This window comes from Rhinolophus sinicus, chromosome 1 (genome assembly GCF_057876585.1).
Source record: "Rhinolophus sinicus isolate RSI-liver-muscle chromosome 1, RSI-T2T, whole genome shotgun sequence".
Classification (NCBI taxonomy): domain Eukaryota; kingdom Metazoa; phylum Chordata; class Mammalia; order Chiroptera; family Rhinolophidae; genus Rhinolophus; species Rhinolophus sinicus.
Window position 1 is genome coordinate 122,406,025 of NC_142501.1, and position 15,851 is coordinate 122,421,875.

The window sequence follows — 15,851 nt, forward strand, 5'->3', positions numbered from 1 at the left end:
AGAAGGGCACAGATTACGTCACGAGATGTTAAAGAAGTTGAAATCAAACAGCAGCACACAGCACCGTGAGGAACACTACAGAGACTACGAGGGCAGAGTACGGAGACAGACTGCTGCTTGGAGTAAGAGCTCAGCTTCGCCATCTTACTGGCTACGTGGCATTCAGCAAATTACTTCACTTCTCTATGGGTGAATTTTTCTCATCCATAAAATGGGGATAATAAAAGTACCTAACTCATAGAGCTGTTGTGAAGATTAAATGTGTTACACATGGGAAATACTTAGAATATCTTGCACACAGGCCTTACATGTTACCTATTGTTATTACTACTTCATCGTTTTGCCAAGAACCTTATTCTCCACCACAAAGTGACGGTTGAGTTTTTTGCTTCAGACTTCATCAAAACTCCTTCTGCAGAATCCTATACCTTCTTGCTTACATGACTTCTCTTTACATGTACTCTCTTCACCTCAATGTAAAAACCTTTTGCTGGGTACCAGCAATCTCTTCCCAGTGGTCCTACAAAGTTTAAACATTTCTCTGCTAATGCTTCTTCTTCCTGCTACATGCAGTACAGAATTCTACTAAATTTCCTCTTTGAAATACCTACTGGATCCCAAACTACACCACTTGAGGATAGTAAGGTACCCAGTTGCCTTAACCTATTCCACCTAATTCCAGGAGTTTTAACACATGTCCTATGTCACTCATTGCAGTTGTGGGCAAAGAATCCTATCTTCCTTTTGCTCCATTTCTAAGCATTTATTTAAATATTCCTCTAGCTTTTTCTTTCCTTCATATCTTACTTGTACTTTCAAATTATAGTTACAATATGCTCATTCCAGGAAGCATTGCTTCTTTAATAAACCTATAATCTCAAATAATTCTACTATACTCAACAAGCTACAGTCTTCTGCTCAACCATGTTCTGTACAGTTTGATGTACTACACTTTAAGATGCACTGACAAACTCGAAGACTTTCCACAAAAGGGAAGTAATCGAATGGTGAGGCAGCTTGAAACCGTATTTACAAGGAATTGGAGATGAGAAGATCAGGCATAATCTGATAACTATCACAGAATATCGTTAGGGTCATTACAGGAAAGAATGATATAAATCACTATATATGGTTCCTGGGAGAAATTCTGGATAAATATAAAGAACTTTCTAATAATTAGAATTACCTGAAAATGAAATAGACTGACTTTGTAGGTAATAGTCAAGAAGAGACCAGGTGGCTAATTTTTCAGATTCATGTAATCAAAGGGGGTTGAATAAGAGAAGTTATTTTCAAGCTTTCCCCCCTCCCATTCTTCATGAGGAGTTAATTCATGTGAATATAATTGTTAAGTAGAGAAAACAAGCACAAAGTACCACTTTGAGTCCAGAATAAGCCCCAGTTTACCAACACTGGAAATTATAGACTTCTTGTGGTTATAAACTTTTCACCCATCTCCGCAGACACTGCTTGGCACATAACAGAACCTTAATAAATATTCAATGAATGAAGGAATGCTTACTTTAATCAATCAGGGCTCTGGACTGCCTCGGTTTAGCTCCCTGATACTGTGTTAAAACTATGGAGTTTACACTGTTCCCAAAAGAAAGAGTTCCTACGCTCAAGTAGCTTATAATCATTATGGATGGAACACGAGCAAAAGTTTTTATTCTAGAAGCGACTCTCTTAACACTTAACAAAATTTCTTGAAGGGCTCAAAGCCTGTCTGCATAGACAAGCAGGGGCTAATTTTATATTACAGAACTACGGCTAACATAAAGAATTTATATATTATGGGTGTTCTTTGTATGTATTTGTAGAGCTTGGGATCATGCACAAGAATACATTAAACAGTTATGTTTACTTACACTTTTTATTAAACCACTGATATATGTATTGTACTCTGTTAGGATATATGGAGATTATATAAGACAAGCAATTGTCCCTAAAGCATATGTAAAAATAACCATGAATATTAACCAAAACATGGAACATATACTACAAGAGAGCAGGGATTTTTTTGTCTTTAAAAATGCTATTTAATATTTCCAGGGCCTAGAACAGTACCTGGCACATAGTAAGCACTCAATACATATTTGTTGAATGAATTATTGGAAGAGAGAGTGGTGCTCACCCAACATTCTATCTGTTTCCCCACTTTTCTTGTCCTCTTGAGATTAGGTGGGGTCATGGAACTAGTTCTGGATGGGCTGCGGATGGAAATATCATGTGTCACTTCAAACCAAAGCATGGAAAAGCTTGTGCAATCCTCCAGCTCTCTACTCTTGCTGTAGTGAGCCTGGGGGCCACATGTTCCACATGGAAGATGGTAAAGACGTCACATTCCGAGTCCCTGAATGGCTAGTTAGAACAGAATGCCCCCTTTCCTACCAACAATTAAGTGGAATAAACTAGAAGGAAATTTTAAGTCACTGGAATTTCAGAATGATCTGTACTTTGCTAGAGTCTATCAGTCTGTTGTGATTATAACACAAATAGTAAGTGCCATGAAGTTAGTACAGAGAATATGCAGTGGGAAGTTTTCCGGTCGCCTGATCAGAAGAGGCTTCATAATGATGGTAAGAACTTATCTCAGCCTCAAAGATGTAATCTTTCCAAGGTTAGTAGTTGTGAGACGGAGAATATCCATATCATAAACATTTAACATCATTGACATAATTCCTTTAAGTGATAAAATAACTTGCTGAGCTGGCATTACTTGTCATGTTTTGGTTTACTTCTCCATAAAAACGTCAAAATATTAAACAATCTAAGGAAAAACTCATCTAGGTGGTATGAACAGGGAAATACTACCACCTGTCCTAAAGTGAATAAAGAACATGGGAGAGCCTTGAGGAGAGGTAGCTGCAAAAAAGATGGAGGATGATCCACTCTTTTTTTGATTGTTCAAACAAAATTTCTTTTGTTTGAAGCTTACATATAACCTTCAGCACAGGAAAGTATCATCAGTATATTTTTAAAAATCTGCCCATAAATAAAGTCATTTGCTCTGTATTAAATTTGGTTCTCCTACTGACTTATACTATAATCTCAGGATTACATATAATGTGTAATAAAATTACAATGAAGAACACAGGAAAACTTTAAAATTGTATATGTTGAATAAGAGTCCAAATTTTTACACAGAACTATAATAACACCAAATTCACCAGTAATAAAATAAAAACAAAACGAAACCAGAAGCTATGCCTTCCTCAGTAGCATTCAAGGAGTTGAAAGGCCTCAAATCTACTTTTTCCAGTTGGGCTAAGAGACAGAAGCGAGTGTATTAGTTATCCATTCAGCACCGATTCATTGCAAGAATCCTACAACTTTTAATAATTCCAATCAGCCTGAATACTCTGGTAGGGAGTTTAAAAGCAGACAACTATTCACTTACTGTAAAGCTAGTTATCCAACTAGTTATCCCGCTGTTGGGAAAATGTATTCTTTCTTAGCTTTTATGTTTCTTACATTTTAACACTTATTTTCATCTGCTTTAAATTTCATTTCTACCATTAACTAGTTGTGTCACTTTGAGCAAATTGCCTCACCAATGTGAGTCGTAAGTACTTTTCATCTATAAATGTGGAACTGATGAGACTAACAATGTTAGGATGTATCTCTAACATCCTAACATTTTATTGTTTTTCAACTTTTCTACATCTAGCAATAACCTACAAAACTCTATGTTCTGCCTTTGCACCTCTGAGTAATTGCATCTTCTGCCTTCCTTTCAGAGGGGAGAAGGAATGGAATCTTTGTCTTACGTTGTGAGATCTTTCCATTTTCCTGTATCTCTTTGTCCTGCTATAGCAGTAGAATTTCAGCCTTATAAAAATTCAGACAGGTTTTTCCTTCCTTTCTCATTTGTTCACGTACTTCCTGTATAAAGGATGCTCATCAAAGTTTTTTAGAAAAAGTTCTTAGAGTACTAAAAGCGACCTTCCTCATCCCTTGGAAATACGTGTTTAACTCTGAGTGCACCAGCCGGCAATTCAGCTTGCTACAAATGCCTCCTACCCTTTTAGAAGCCTTTCCCCTGCTAATTAGCTGTGAATGTTTTGTTTATTTAGTTTCTGACAGAGCCCCAGCTAGCAGAAGCAAAGGGGCTAGAAAGGAAAGGCCCTGACTGAACAGTGACCTACCTCCAGGCTTGTCCACAGTTGTAGTTTCCATGGCAGAAGCTTCTGGGGAGGGAGGATGCCTCCCCAGAAGTATAGTATAGTATTCCCTTTACACTCTTAGGCAAGTTGTTATTTTTTAAGGTAAAATTTTTAAAGAGAAGATTCCTCTTATCTTCTCAGACACTGCCCTAGGAAACCTATAAATCCTGAAGTGGGTGGGGCTATGAATGCTTGAAATTTCTTACAATAATATTTAGTTTTACTGTGTTCCTGTACGATCAGCTTGGTAGTGAAAAAAGATGGGACTGGAACTTAATGGGAAAAATTTACAATTTTAGGCAACGCACACCTAGAGGAGTTTTATATTTATAAATTATGTTGCTGAGAAATGTAACAGAGCAGGTAGAAACTTGAATGGTAAATTCCCAGAGAAACAAACTATGAATCAAATAAATTCTGAATACTTAAGAAAATGTAGAGAACTATGAACAAATTATGATTTAGATTGGTAATCACTTGGGATATTTGGCACTTACTGATTTTGTACAAGAAATTGATAGTATTAACAATATAAATTATTATGGGTCCAAATATATGAGGCTTCAACTCAAATAGGAAGTGATAAAAAATAAACTAAGTTATAAGAATTAAATTGAAAATATGCACATAGCACATAGTTAAATTGAAAATACGCACATAGCATTGGTTATAGCTCATCAATTGTTTGCCACTTTTATGGCTATGAATATGTTTCAGAACGTGAATGATCAATTTAAAAATATCCAAGAAAGGCAGTTTGGAAGTTAGAAAAATTTCTTGGGGTTAGAGGCTGAACATAGCCAACACTAAAAGACTGGTTTAGTCAGATTCCGAGAGAACGAGTACTCCCTTCAAAACTACCACAAAAACAGAAACAGACTATGAAAGTGTCACTAGGATTATACTTTTAATGTTAAAATTAAATTCTAGCCTCAAAGCGTACAACGCCTTTCTTGATGTAGTCCAAGTTCCTTGTTATATTCTAACTCATATCCCCATGTTTTCTGTTGATCATTTCATTTGCTTTCTTAGCTATCTAAACACATTTTTTCAAGTTTCCCAAGCATCTCTGCATATAGTCATTTTACTTCTCTCTAATGTTCTCATCTCTCCGTGCACACACTAACTTTCCAAACATTCATCAATTTACACTCTGCACATTCTTTTTCTTTGGTTTCTCATTTGACTTTTGACTTTTCTGCATATGTGGGTACATGAAGATATAGGGAGTACATTTTGCTAAATATATCATCTATACATCTTTTCCTTGGATGTTTTCCAATCTGGGAAAAGTTTGATATTAATTTAACATTATCAAACACTTTATATGTATCGAGTATAAAAGCTGTTAGTTCTTTGGCCTCATTCTAATCTGCCAAATCTTATAATTCTTCCAGTATCTTTTTCAGAGCAAAGAAAAGGAACAAAACCCAATGCTAAAGGTAATACTTAAGAACCGTCTCAAAAAGCAGGGGAACTATCAAAGATACTTTGATCTTTACTCTGCCTGATCACAGAACCACTGCCACTCTGTACTCTAACTCTTCCACTCCCAACTATATAGACGTATCTTTGACAGATGTGCGTGATGGAAACACTTTGCTGTCTTATCAATAAACTTCATTCTATCTAACTGTCCTGCAGAGATTTGTCATATCAGATTTATCTGTTAGAGTATAAATTCCCAAAAGGCTATAAACAGAGTCTGGAGACCTAGAATATAGTTTTAAATGATAGTAACTAGCTGTGCGATTTTTTTTTAGAAAAAGAAGTTGGACAATGTTTTCCTCAGGTCTCCTTCAGCCTCAACACAGTATGATTATATGGGAATTACTGTATCTATCAAGTTATTTTTGTACACTATCTAATATACAAAGTGGGTACTTCATTGTCAATGGTCTATCCATATTTCAAGACTTAATTCATGTGGCTCCTTCTTTTAGTTTTCCTTGGCCAATCTAAGTAGACAATCTTATTTCTCTGAACATTTACAGAAGTCATTGTTTATACTACATATGTGAAACTTATGTACCATATTGTAATACTATACTATATTACGTAATTATTTTAATTCATGTGCTGTAATCTCTACCTGACTGTCAAGTCCCAGAAGGCATATTCATTTCTATAGGCCCATATAGTGCCTTGTCCTGATACAGTCAATACATTTTGCTTGAACCAGCTAAACTGTTTTTCTAAACATTTCACCAGAAGCTTTACACATCAAATACTGATATAACTATTCTCATTTGTAATTTTTTTGGGGGGAGAGGGACAGAAAATAATTTAGGTTAACTAATCAGGCAATCGTTTTTTTAGGGATCTTAGATGCCAAAATCGTGAATTCAGGAGCATAAACTGAACCAGAACTGCCACTTTCCCAAATCCTACTGAATAACCACATATGTATGTGAAGTGTAATAAAGAAATGGGTATTTAGAGGAAGAAAGGGAGGGAAAAGCTGAAGATAAGAAGCTGTTGAAATGACAAGGACAAAATCTGGGTACAGAGTCTGCTAGTTGAAGGTCATCTGCTGGAAGTCTCTGAATCTCCTACTTTTAGGTTGGGCCCTCCTTCTTTTCCAATAGCTATGTGCTTACACAAAATATTTGCAGCTCCGTTATAAACTTTCCATGAAATTCAAGGGATTCACACAAGAAGAGCTGGTTGTTTTTGCTCTTAAACCTGTTTGTGTCAGTGATACTTGTAGTAATTACATGATTCAGTTAAATATTATATTAAAAAATGATGAAAAGTGAGTAAAAAATGGGAGTTGTTTCTATAAGAACCAAGTGAATGGTTTGGAAAGCTCAATAAAAGATTTGCTAAAAATGCTGTTCACTAGATGTAGGTCAATTATGAAAGATTGGGGGAAATCATAAAAATCGCTAAGGATTATACAACTTCATTGCTTCACAAGCATCTAGTTTAATTCTTCTTTAAAGAAATCAAATGAAAATGTGTCCTTAAAGAAACCAACATTATAAGTATGGTTTATGCTAGAAAGAGGATTCCTATTTAAAAATAAAACAGTGGCTCTATATCACAAGAGTGGTGAATAAATGTAAAGTACATGCTTACAATGCTTAAGGGTGTGTGTATCATTTTTTATACTTAGGGCTCTAGTAGAGCTCCCTTTTAACCGTGTACCAATTACCAATGCAGATTGCTTCAAGTAAAGAGGGCTTCAAATTTCATAAATATTTTACTTAAGCAGATCTTGCAGAAGTGTCACACAACTTCAGTGTTGCAGACAAGGCATATGTATTCACATTACACAATTTTATGGGTGATAAATTAATACAAAGGTCATAGCAGAAAATAAAAGCAGTCAAAAATGTAATCCTAACAGCAACTATTCAGTATTGCTTTATTAGTGCTTATGAAAACATAGTTATATGATTCTCAATCTAAAATACTTTCACTATTACAATTTGTATCACAGTCTACTATACTACATTATTTTGTTAGTATACATGAGAAAAACTGATCTTCTGTCCTCAAAGCAGAATTAAAATAGCTAGTATTTGCTTAAAAAGAGGAAAATTGTCTTATCTTTTCTTCTTGGTGGAATGTATTTATCAGGAAGGAATGATTAGACCAAAATTTAAAAATTAGGTTTACAAAGGTTTTTAAAACCAACTGCCTGGCATTTCAAAACTGAAAGGCAACAGGTACCACCAAGTAAGTAAAAACTTTAAAATTCAAACTGATCTAACAGTTTAAAAAAACAGTTTCTAAAGTGATTAAAGCATTTTTGTAAAATTCCTCATTTTTGTAAATGTTCTACAAATTTATGAGGAGGCAAAACAATCTGTTTGGTCCAATATAGCAGGCAGATAATGTAGAATAATAACTTGTAAATCTAAGGCATCTTAATATACTGATTCTATTTTTGCAAATTATCCTGCATGCTAACCAAGAAATATATTAATTTTACCAAATAAACTGTTTCAAATGACTTAGATTAAAATTATAAAGAAGTGTTTCAGATTTACATTTTATGTGATATTCCATTTATACTGTCTCTTGACTATACTTTTAAATTCATCTATACTTTGCCTATTGCACAGATTCTAAAGCTGACAAAAAATAATTACTCAAAACACATAAGAAACTATGTCTTAAAATACTTTTCTGTCACATCTTCTCATACACATACCAGTACAACAAATATACTTTCCCTCTCTCTTATTAAGTCTTACATGTGTACAAAGATTGTGGATTTTTACTTAAATAAATAATATAATATGCTACATAACTTAAAAACAAAAGTTTTTAAATACCAAAATACTCCAATTTTCTCTCTTATGGTAAGCAAAATACACAATTTTGTAAGTAGTAACTATTAAGATGAACTATTTTCATGCAAGAACTGGTAAATAATTTCTCCAAGGCTAGAAAAAAACATACATTAGTGATCTTCATTTCATTTTTCCCTTCAAATAAAAAATTTTTGTTCTGAGAGGAAAAAGGAGAATAAAATGCAGAAGCTGGAGTCATTCATTGCCTTAAACAATTAGGAAAAACAGCTCTCATATGTGAAAAAAAGTGGGTAGAACTGAGTAGAAATAACTGGCTCTCTAGTTGTTTCTAAATATTTGTTTTCTGAAATGAAACATTTCCTCCCCAAAATTATAATCTCAAAGAACCTCAAACTTTGTACAATAAAACTTTAACATATACTTTCAAATATCATGTTTATGTGTGGGGAATTTTCTAACCAGATGCAATAATCAAAATTAACAAAGCAACATTTTAATAAAATATGCTTTGGTGCATCAAATATTAAAAATGTAACAGAAATTGCCATATAAATATGACATGTACCTACATTCTATTGTGATCAAGACTAACTAGCAAAGAAACTTTGATTACCAATATAACACAGTGTCCTCACTCCACTTAATTACAAATAAAATGGAAAACTTATTTTTGCATAATTAAACATATGTTCATGTAAAGCTCTTTTTTTATACTATGTATTTAAATGCTATTGAAATAATGGGTGACAAGCTATTTGAGTCCCACTTTTTTATTTTTACTGAATATGCCTTAACTGATAACAGCTAATTAAATTTTTGTTGCCTTTATATCTGTCCTAAAGATAGTATTTTCCACCTTTTTCCAGTGCTTTGGAATTCTAAGGTGTCCTAAAAGCAATGTAAGAGAGAGTTATAGGATTAGATACCTAAATAATTTTAGGACTATTTGAAATTAGGTTTACACTTACAAAAACACTATTCAATCAGCATTAAGAAGCATTCACTGTATACCAGCATTCAAAGAGCAGACACAGACATAAATTATTTCATGAATAATTAAAATGAAACCATCTAATATTAAATGAAAGAGGTACATTTTACCTGGATAAGATGAGGCAATGCTTTTAGTGTAAGGCAAAACCAAATCCCCAGCTTGCATGGAAGCAAATCATGCCATTGTGGTTTCATAAGCAATCTAAAGGGAAAACAAAAGCAAAGAAGCAAAAAAGAGAAAGTTGGGAGAAAAAATATTTTTATAAAGATCATGATTTCTGTTTAGAATGGCTATTTCAACACAAAAGAAGAAATTTTTCAATGAAATATTTGACATGTATCACTTATTCTGACTTGTTCTATCATGAAATACAGTAGTTAAGCAAATGCAATATGTTTAGCAAGTAAGAAAAGGCTTAGATTTTGCGTAAGGAGGCTCCTAATCAAGTTATAAAGACAAAGAAACAAAAGACCTCTTTCTAACTCAGACTTTTCATCAGTTCTGCAAAATGAATTCTTAAACCTTATGATTACTTCGGCTATAAAAGACTAAACATCATCAGCGTGTTCCCAAGTGCTGACAAGCAGATATGAAGACTGGAGCATAAACAAACCAATACATAAAAATTAATGTCATTTGCAGTTCACTGAAGCATTACTCACTGATGTCATCAGACTAAAAGACAGGCAGAACAGTCTCTGATCTCTATCTCACATTGGTCCGGTTCCTGTCCTGCTGTGTGAACTATTTAAACCCTTTCTTTCTATGAATCCATAGAAGAAATGGTGGTATCTTTCTGAGTTCACTGCATATCACTGCCTCTGCACATATTGTCACTCCTGAGCTAAACACTAAAGTGACAGATTGGTCTAGTAATACTTTGTTTCTAAAGTACAGGATGGAAATTTCAAACTACAAGAATTTGGCGTTTTAATTACTGAAATATATATTAACACTTCACAAGGGAAAAAAATTGTAGAACTTTGCCTAAGATCAGAATTTGTCTTATAAACTAATATGGCACTCTATTAGCCTTCCATAAACCTTCTACAGATATAAATGTTAGCATATCTGAAATGGATAAACATATGAAGTTGAATCGCGTTAAAGAAATATTTCTAAACAGTTTCAAACTATAAAATATTCTTTATATGTTCCCACCTTTCATTTTTTTCTGAAGCACCAAGTTTTGATACATCCACACTCTTGCCGCCTGTCTTTTTTTTCTTTTCTCTCTTTTTTCTACTAAGCAGCTCATCCTTAATGTGGAAAGAATTATGGTTACAGGTTATCATTAACATGTACTCTTCAAATGTTATCAAGAGTCTTCTGTGAAGGGTAAACATTATAGAGGAACATTTATGCAAATGTATGTAGGGTCCAACATGATTAAGTAAAATCATCAATCTTTAACAATAAGTGTTGCCATGGTATCCAGTCCTTAAACACACATGAAGTTTAGCACTGTCAGTCATGTGTATCTCCATAGTAATCAAAGTTTTCTAAGAGAAAGCATTCAACTTACTTTTTCTCATTCATCCAACTTTAATAATGTCACTTCAAAAAGAATGAGTAAACAGATGCTAATTTATGAATACTGATAAATATGTTTGATTATCTTTAGCATATAAATAAACATCCATAGCAAAATAAACTATGCACTAGCTTATTAGAAAAATGTAACAATTTTTTAACCAACTGATCTCTGAAATTATAAAATTAAACTCATTTCAAGTCTTAGTTAAAAACTTAAAAAAATTCTTTATACAACGGCCTGTGACACAAACATTTCTAAAATCATTTTTACATAAAAAGATTTCTCTTTGGAAGGTGATAAGAAATCATGGCTCTACCTTCTAATTTTCAGCTAGAAATTTGGGCCTTCACAGAATCTTTTAACTAACTCAAATGCCACATTTTTAAAAGGAACGATTTTTTTTTATGTCATGGGTTCTCCTTGACTTAGAAACATATCAAACAATAATAAATACTGAGCATAAAACTATTGGGATGAGGAGTATATACAGAAAAATTGAAAATTTCATCAGTTGAAAAATAAATGTCTGAAATTCCATAAAATTAAGGAGGCTAAATCATTTGATTTATTACCAACACTTACCAGTTGTTTTTCCAGGTAGATTGACCAAACCACAGCATAATGACCCACTGTGAGAATAATGAACAAAAGTAATGCCAGCTCAGCATTGCTCATTTTTCTCACTCGCCTGTAGTAGAATACAGGCTGTCGCCAATCTGGAAGTCCATTGATCAGAATATCATCATACCTACAGTAGCAAATATAACAGTTTTTCATGGGGAGTTTGAAATGTAAAAAACCCTTTATTTGTATCTATATTTTAAAAAAGGAGAAAGTAAAGAATTTCTCTAAGATAGATAACATTTATATAGATTATCAGCATTACAATGGCCTATAATTTCAAAACACTGTATGTAAGTCCAGTCACAGACAACCTTCAAAAAGGTACACAGTAATATACCGTGGATACCAGACCTTGTGTTTTTACAGGACCCCAATGATGTGACTTCTGGAATGACATCTAAACTACAGGAGCCATATAGTCTACCTCTGTGTCAGAGTCAGCTGTAAAGACCCCACCATAGAAGTCAGCAACAAAAGGGCCTCAATGGCAGAAAAATCAAGATAAGAGCTCTATTTGTTACCATGAATTATCCACTAATTCAATCAAATTCAGGCTACATTTTCTAGTCAATGCTTTTATTTCCACCTTTGTACTATGTATGGTTCAAAGTTAAAATATTTATACATATATAATTTTATGAAAGCTTCTTAACGATGTAAAAGCCTATAAAATGAGCATCTTTTGATTTTGTATTGCTCACACTCCTTTAGAGAATAAAAAATTCCCAAATCAGAAAGAGATGTGGAAACAACCATTGTTTATGTCAGATTTCTCAATAAAACTGTTTATTTGTAAACATTTAAGTGGGAATTTCCTCATTCTTGGCTTTGCTGGAAGGAGAGAGTGTAACAAATAAAAGCTATCCTATTAATGCACTTAAATCAGCTTTCTTTAGAATAGAATTTCAACTGAATTTAAATTGACCTGTCAGACAGTTACTGAGGCAAATATTTTTAAGGTTAAACATCAGGAATAACATTTATGATTGTAAAACTCAAAATGGTCACATACACTGTATGTTCAAAACACACAACCTGTTAATCTTAACTGAACACAACTCATTAAATATTCTAATCACACTATTTCCAGAATTAAATCTTCACTGAAAGGCCTAATTTGGTGCAACACATTGACCAAAATATTTTAATTAAAAATATTCTGAGTTAGTTGCAGGCCTAATTACAGGAATAGAAATAGGGCCTATATTGTCAGGCAGGTCAGTAGAACTCAGTAGTAGGTTTTTCTCAAGTAAATTGACCGATCTAGGAATAATAGCGCAGCTGCTAAACTGCCAGTCTTGACATGTAAATCAATTTAAATGCAACAACTGCAGTAGCTACTTTGATAGTTATTAAATTGATACCTTGGAGATATGCTTAAAAAAACAAAGCAGAGGATTTATTACAGGCAACTTCTTTTTTCAGTAAAAAGATATTGGTTACAAATTCAAAATATATTTTATTAGCAAATCTAGAAAACCTGACTTTTACATCAATTTAGATTATTAATATTAATTGCAGATCAGAATAACCAATGTTCAAAGCAAAGGACATTAATTACTACTAAACTCTTAAAAGGCAAATTGTGTGGTGTATGAGTCTACAAATTAAAATACGGTTGTGTAGTGGCTGGACTAGAAAAATTTTCATGTTAAATATTCTTTTTCAATATTTATAAGCAACAGTAATATGGAAATAATAGGATTTCATCCAAAGCTATCATTCCTGTCCTCAAAAATTTATATTTAAATCTATCTTTGTGAAAACTGACTCATTTTAAATTAGAAATGTATTGACAAAAAGGTTTCAAGTGGTATAATGCAAGATTACAACATTCGAATGAAGTTCAATGAATGTTAAGTCCTGAATTTATTCTAAATCTATAGTCCACTTCAGATTTGTTGAGGGAAAAAAAAGGTGACTATAAAGATCATTATTTTCAGCTAATCTCTCCCATGAAATAACTTCATGTAAAAAGTATAGTTATTAATAAAGAATACCTAAGAAAGTGGCAACAGCTACCTAAGAGCATTACTAATTACTAAATTTGTTTTAGATCTAAGTGCAATGGAAGAAAACAAGCTGAACTCATAGTTATGAATGTCACATCAAATATTTTATCACCATCTTGTTGAAATGCTATGTTTCTGTTAACTATTTTCTACTGCACATATAAATTGTATTTAGTGTACAGCCAAATTCAAGACAGCAAAACTTCATGCACTGAACACATTAAACAGAACTAGATATTTACTAGGCTATGTCTCCCACTCTAAACAACAGTCTCCAAGGATTAAGCTTACAATCAATGCTCTATTGATTTTACTATCAATGAACATTATGGCTCACACGACTGGCCATTTTAAGGTAAGATAGCTTTTATTATAGTTCACTTTTTAGAATATATGCTGTTGAAAGAGAAATCACTGCTTTCCTGAAACACTGAAAAAACAGATATTTTTAAAAAGACATACAGACACTATATTCATAAGTAGTTTAAGAAAAAAATGTGTTGATAACACATAAAATTTAAAACATCACTGTTACGCTTTTTTCTATATTTAACACATAACACTGTTAAAATGTTCTGTAATTGAGCTCATACAAACTGCTCTTAACAATTTGTTAAAACCCGATTAGGAATGTACACATTTATGAATGTGTTCTAAGAAAATACAAAAGTAAACCTTTATGATGAAAAAATCACTAATGCAAAGAAGCATATGGAACTATAAAGGCATTATCTTCAAAATTAAAATATTAATTGATTCCACCTATCTAACAAATGGTCTTATATATGTTTACTTTGATTTTCTTAAAATGTACATGATGAACATATAACAATGGTTACATAATCATTAGTGAGCTCTATTCTATAATACAATTCATCAAACATATTTAGCCTAATATAAACATTGGAAAGCAAATAAATCTAAAAATGTTTAAATTACCAGAAGAAAAAATTTATGTGAATTTAAAACATCATAGTTTGAAATATAAAATAGTAAATATGAAACTAAAATAGAAAACATGTATATTATGAAAACGAATGTTTAAATAATTATAGCATTTGCCTATATTGTCAATTTACCAGCATACAAAGTTTGACTTTTTAGCTTAAAACAATAGCAACATCCATTTAGATCACATTTTGAAGCTTCAGAGTAAAAATTAATTGTAGAAAGATCATAAACAGGAAAGAAGTCTAAATTAATTGATCTCACTCTTCCTTTTTAAAATGTATATATATACACATATATATATGTATATGCCCCAAACTGTAGTACACAGTACTTTATATATTGTATATAATAGGTATCTTGTATCTCCTAATTGAGGAAGGTACTAAGATTTCTTATTCTCATGTTAATGTTTATTTTTATTCAAACACATCTGTAATCACATTTACAATAACTAGGTAATGGATTTCACATTTACAATAACTAGGTAATGGATTTGTAAAAGTTTAGCAAAGGAAGGCTGATATAACTATATTTTTCATCATTGAGTTTGTAAATAAAACATGATTTTATTTATTAAACTAAAAAAATACTTTCAACTTTTACAAACATAGTACCATAAAATAGACCAATCTCCTCCCCAAATTTAAAGTTGTACAACTGGGTTAGCAAAAGAATATTGGTTAAAATTTATAATAGACTTTAAATAAAAGTAAATATGTCAGTATTACTAAAGCACAACCTAGTGTATGTATGTAACGACTGGTATCTATCTACTCAGTGCTTTATTTCAGCTAATACTTAGCAAGCTATCTAAGGAGTTTAGAAAAGGCTGTTATGCTAGGCTTCCTTCCACTAACCAGAACTTGTTATTTCCGTGCTCCAGTCTATGCCTTTACGAGGAAAAAAAGGCTTAGAAGTTTATTTACAATGCTCTCCTAGGAATCTACCCAACATAATGAAAACATCTGTTCACACTGTGAATATTCATGGCAGCACTGTTCATCATAGCCCCAAAGTAGAAACAATCTAAATGTCCACCAATTGGTGAATGGATAAAAAAAAGTAGTATATGGAATACTATTCAGCAATAAAAAAGAATGAACTACTGGTATATACGACAATATGGATGTATCTCAAAAACATTGTGATAATAGAAAGAAGGCATATGCAAAAGACTACATATTACATGACTTCATTAATATGAAATGTCCAGAAAAGACAAATTTATAGATACAGAAAGATCAGTGATTGCCTAGGGCTGGGATCACAGTGGGGACTGCCTATAAATGAGCTTGAGGAAGC

The 15,851-nt window shown here is 32.6% G+C and overlaps 1 protein-coding gene across 2 annotated transcripts in view; it reads right to left on the bottom strand.

The window, feature by feature from the left end:
* Positions 1-15,851, bottom strand: part of DNAJC1 (DnaJ heat shock protein family (Hsp40) member C1) — a 198,414-nt gene that overhangs the window by 110,782 nt on the left and 71,781 nt on the right. The window contains exons 4-6 of one of the 2 annotated variants that reach the window (XM_019755999.3): positions 11,545-11,710; positions 10,587-10,684; positions 9,533-9,626 (exon numbers count right to left, since the gene is read on the bottom strand). In XM_019755999.3, the coding sequence (XP_019611558.3) occupies positions 9,533-9,626; positions 10,587-10,684; positions 11,545-11,710 (358 nt within the window). The remainder of the gene's footprint in view (positions 1-9,532; positions 9,627-10,586; positions 10,685-11,544; positions 11,711-15,851) is intronic. The other variant, XM_088789132.1, reaches the window with a different exon arrangement.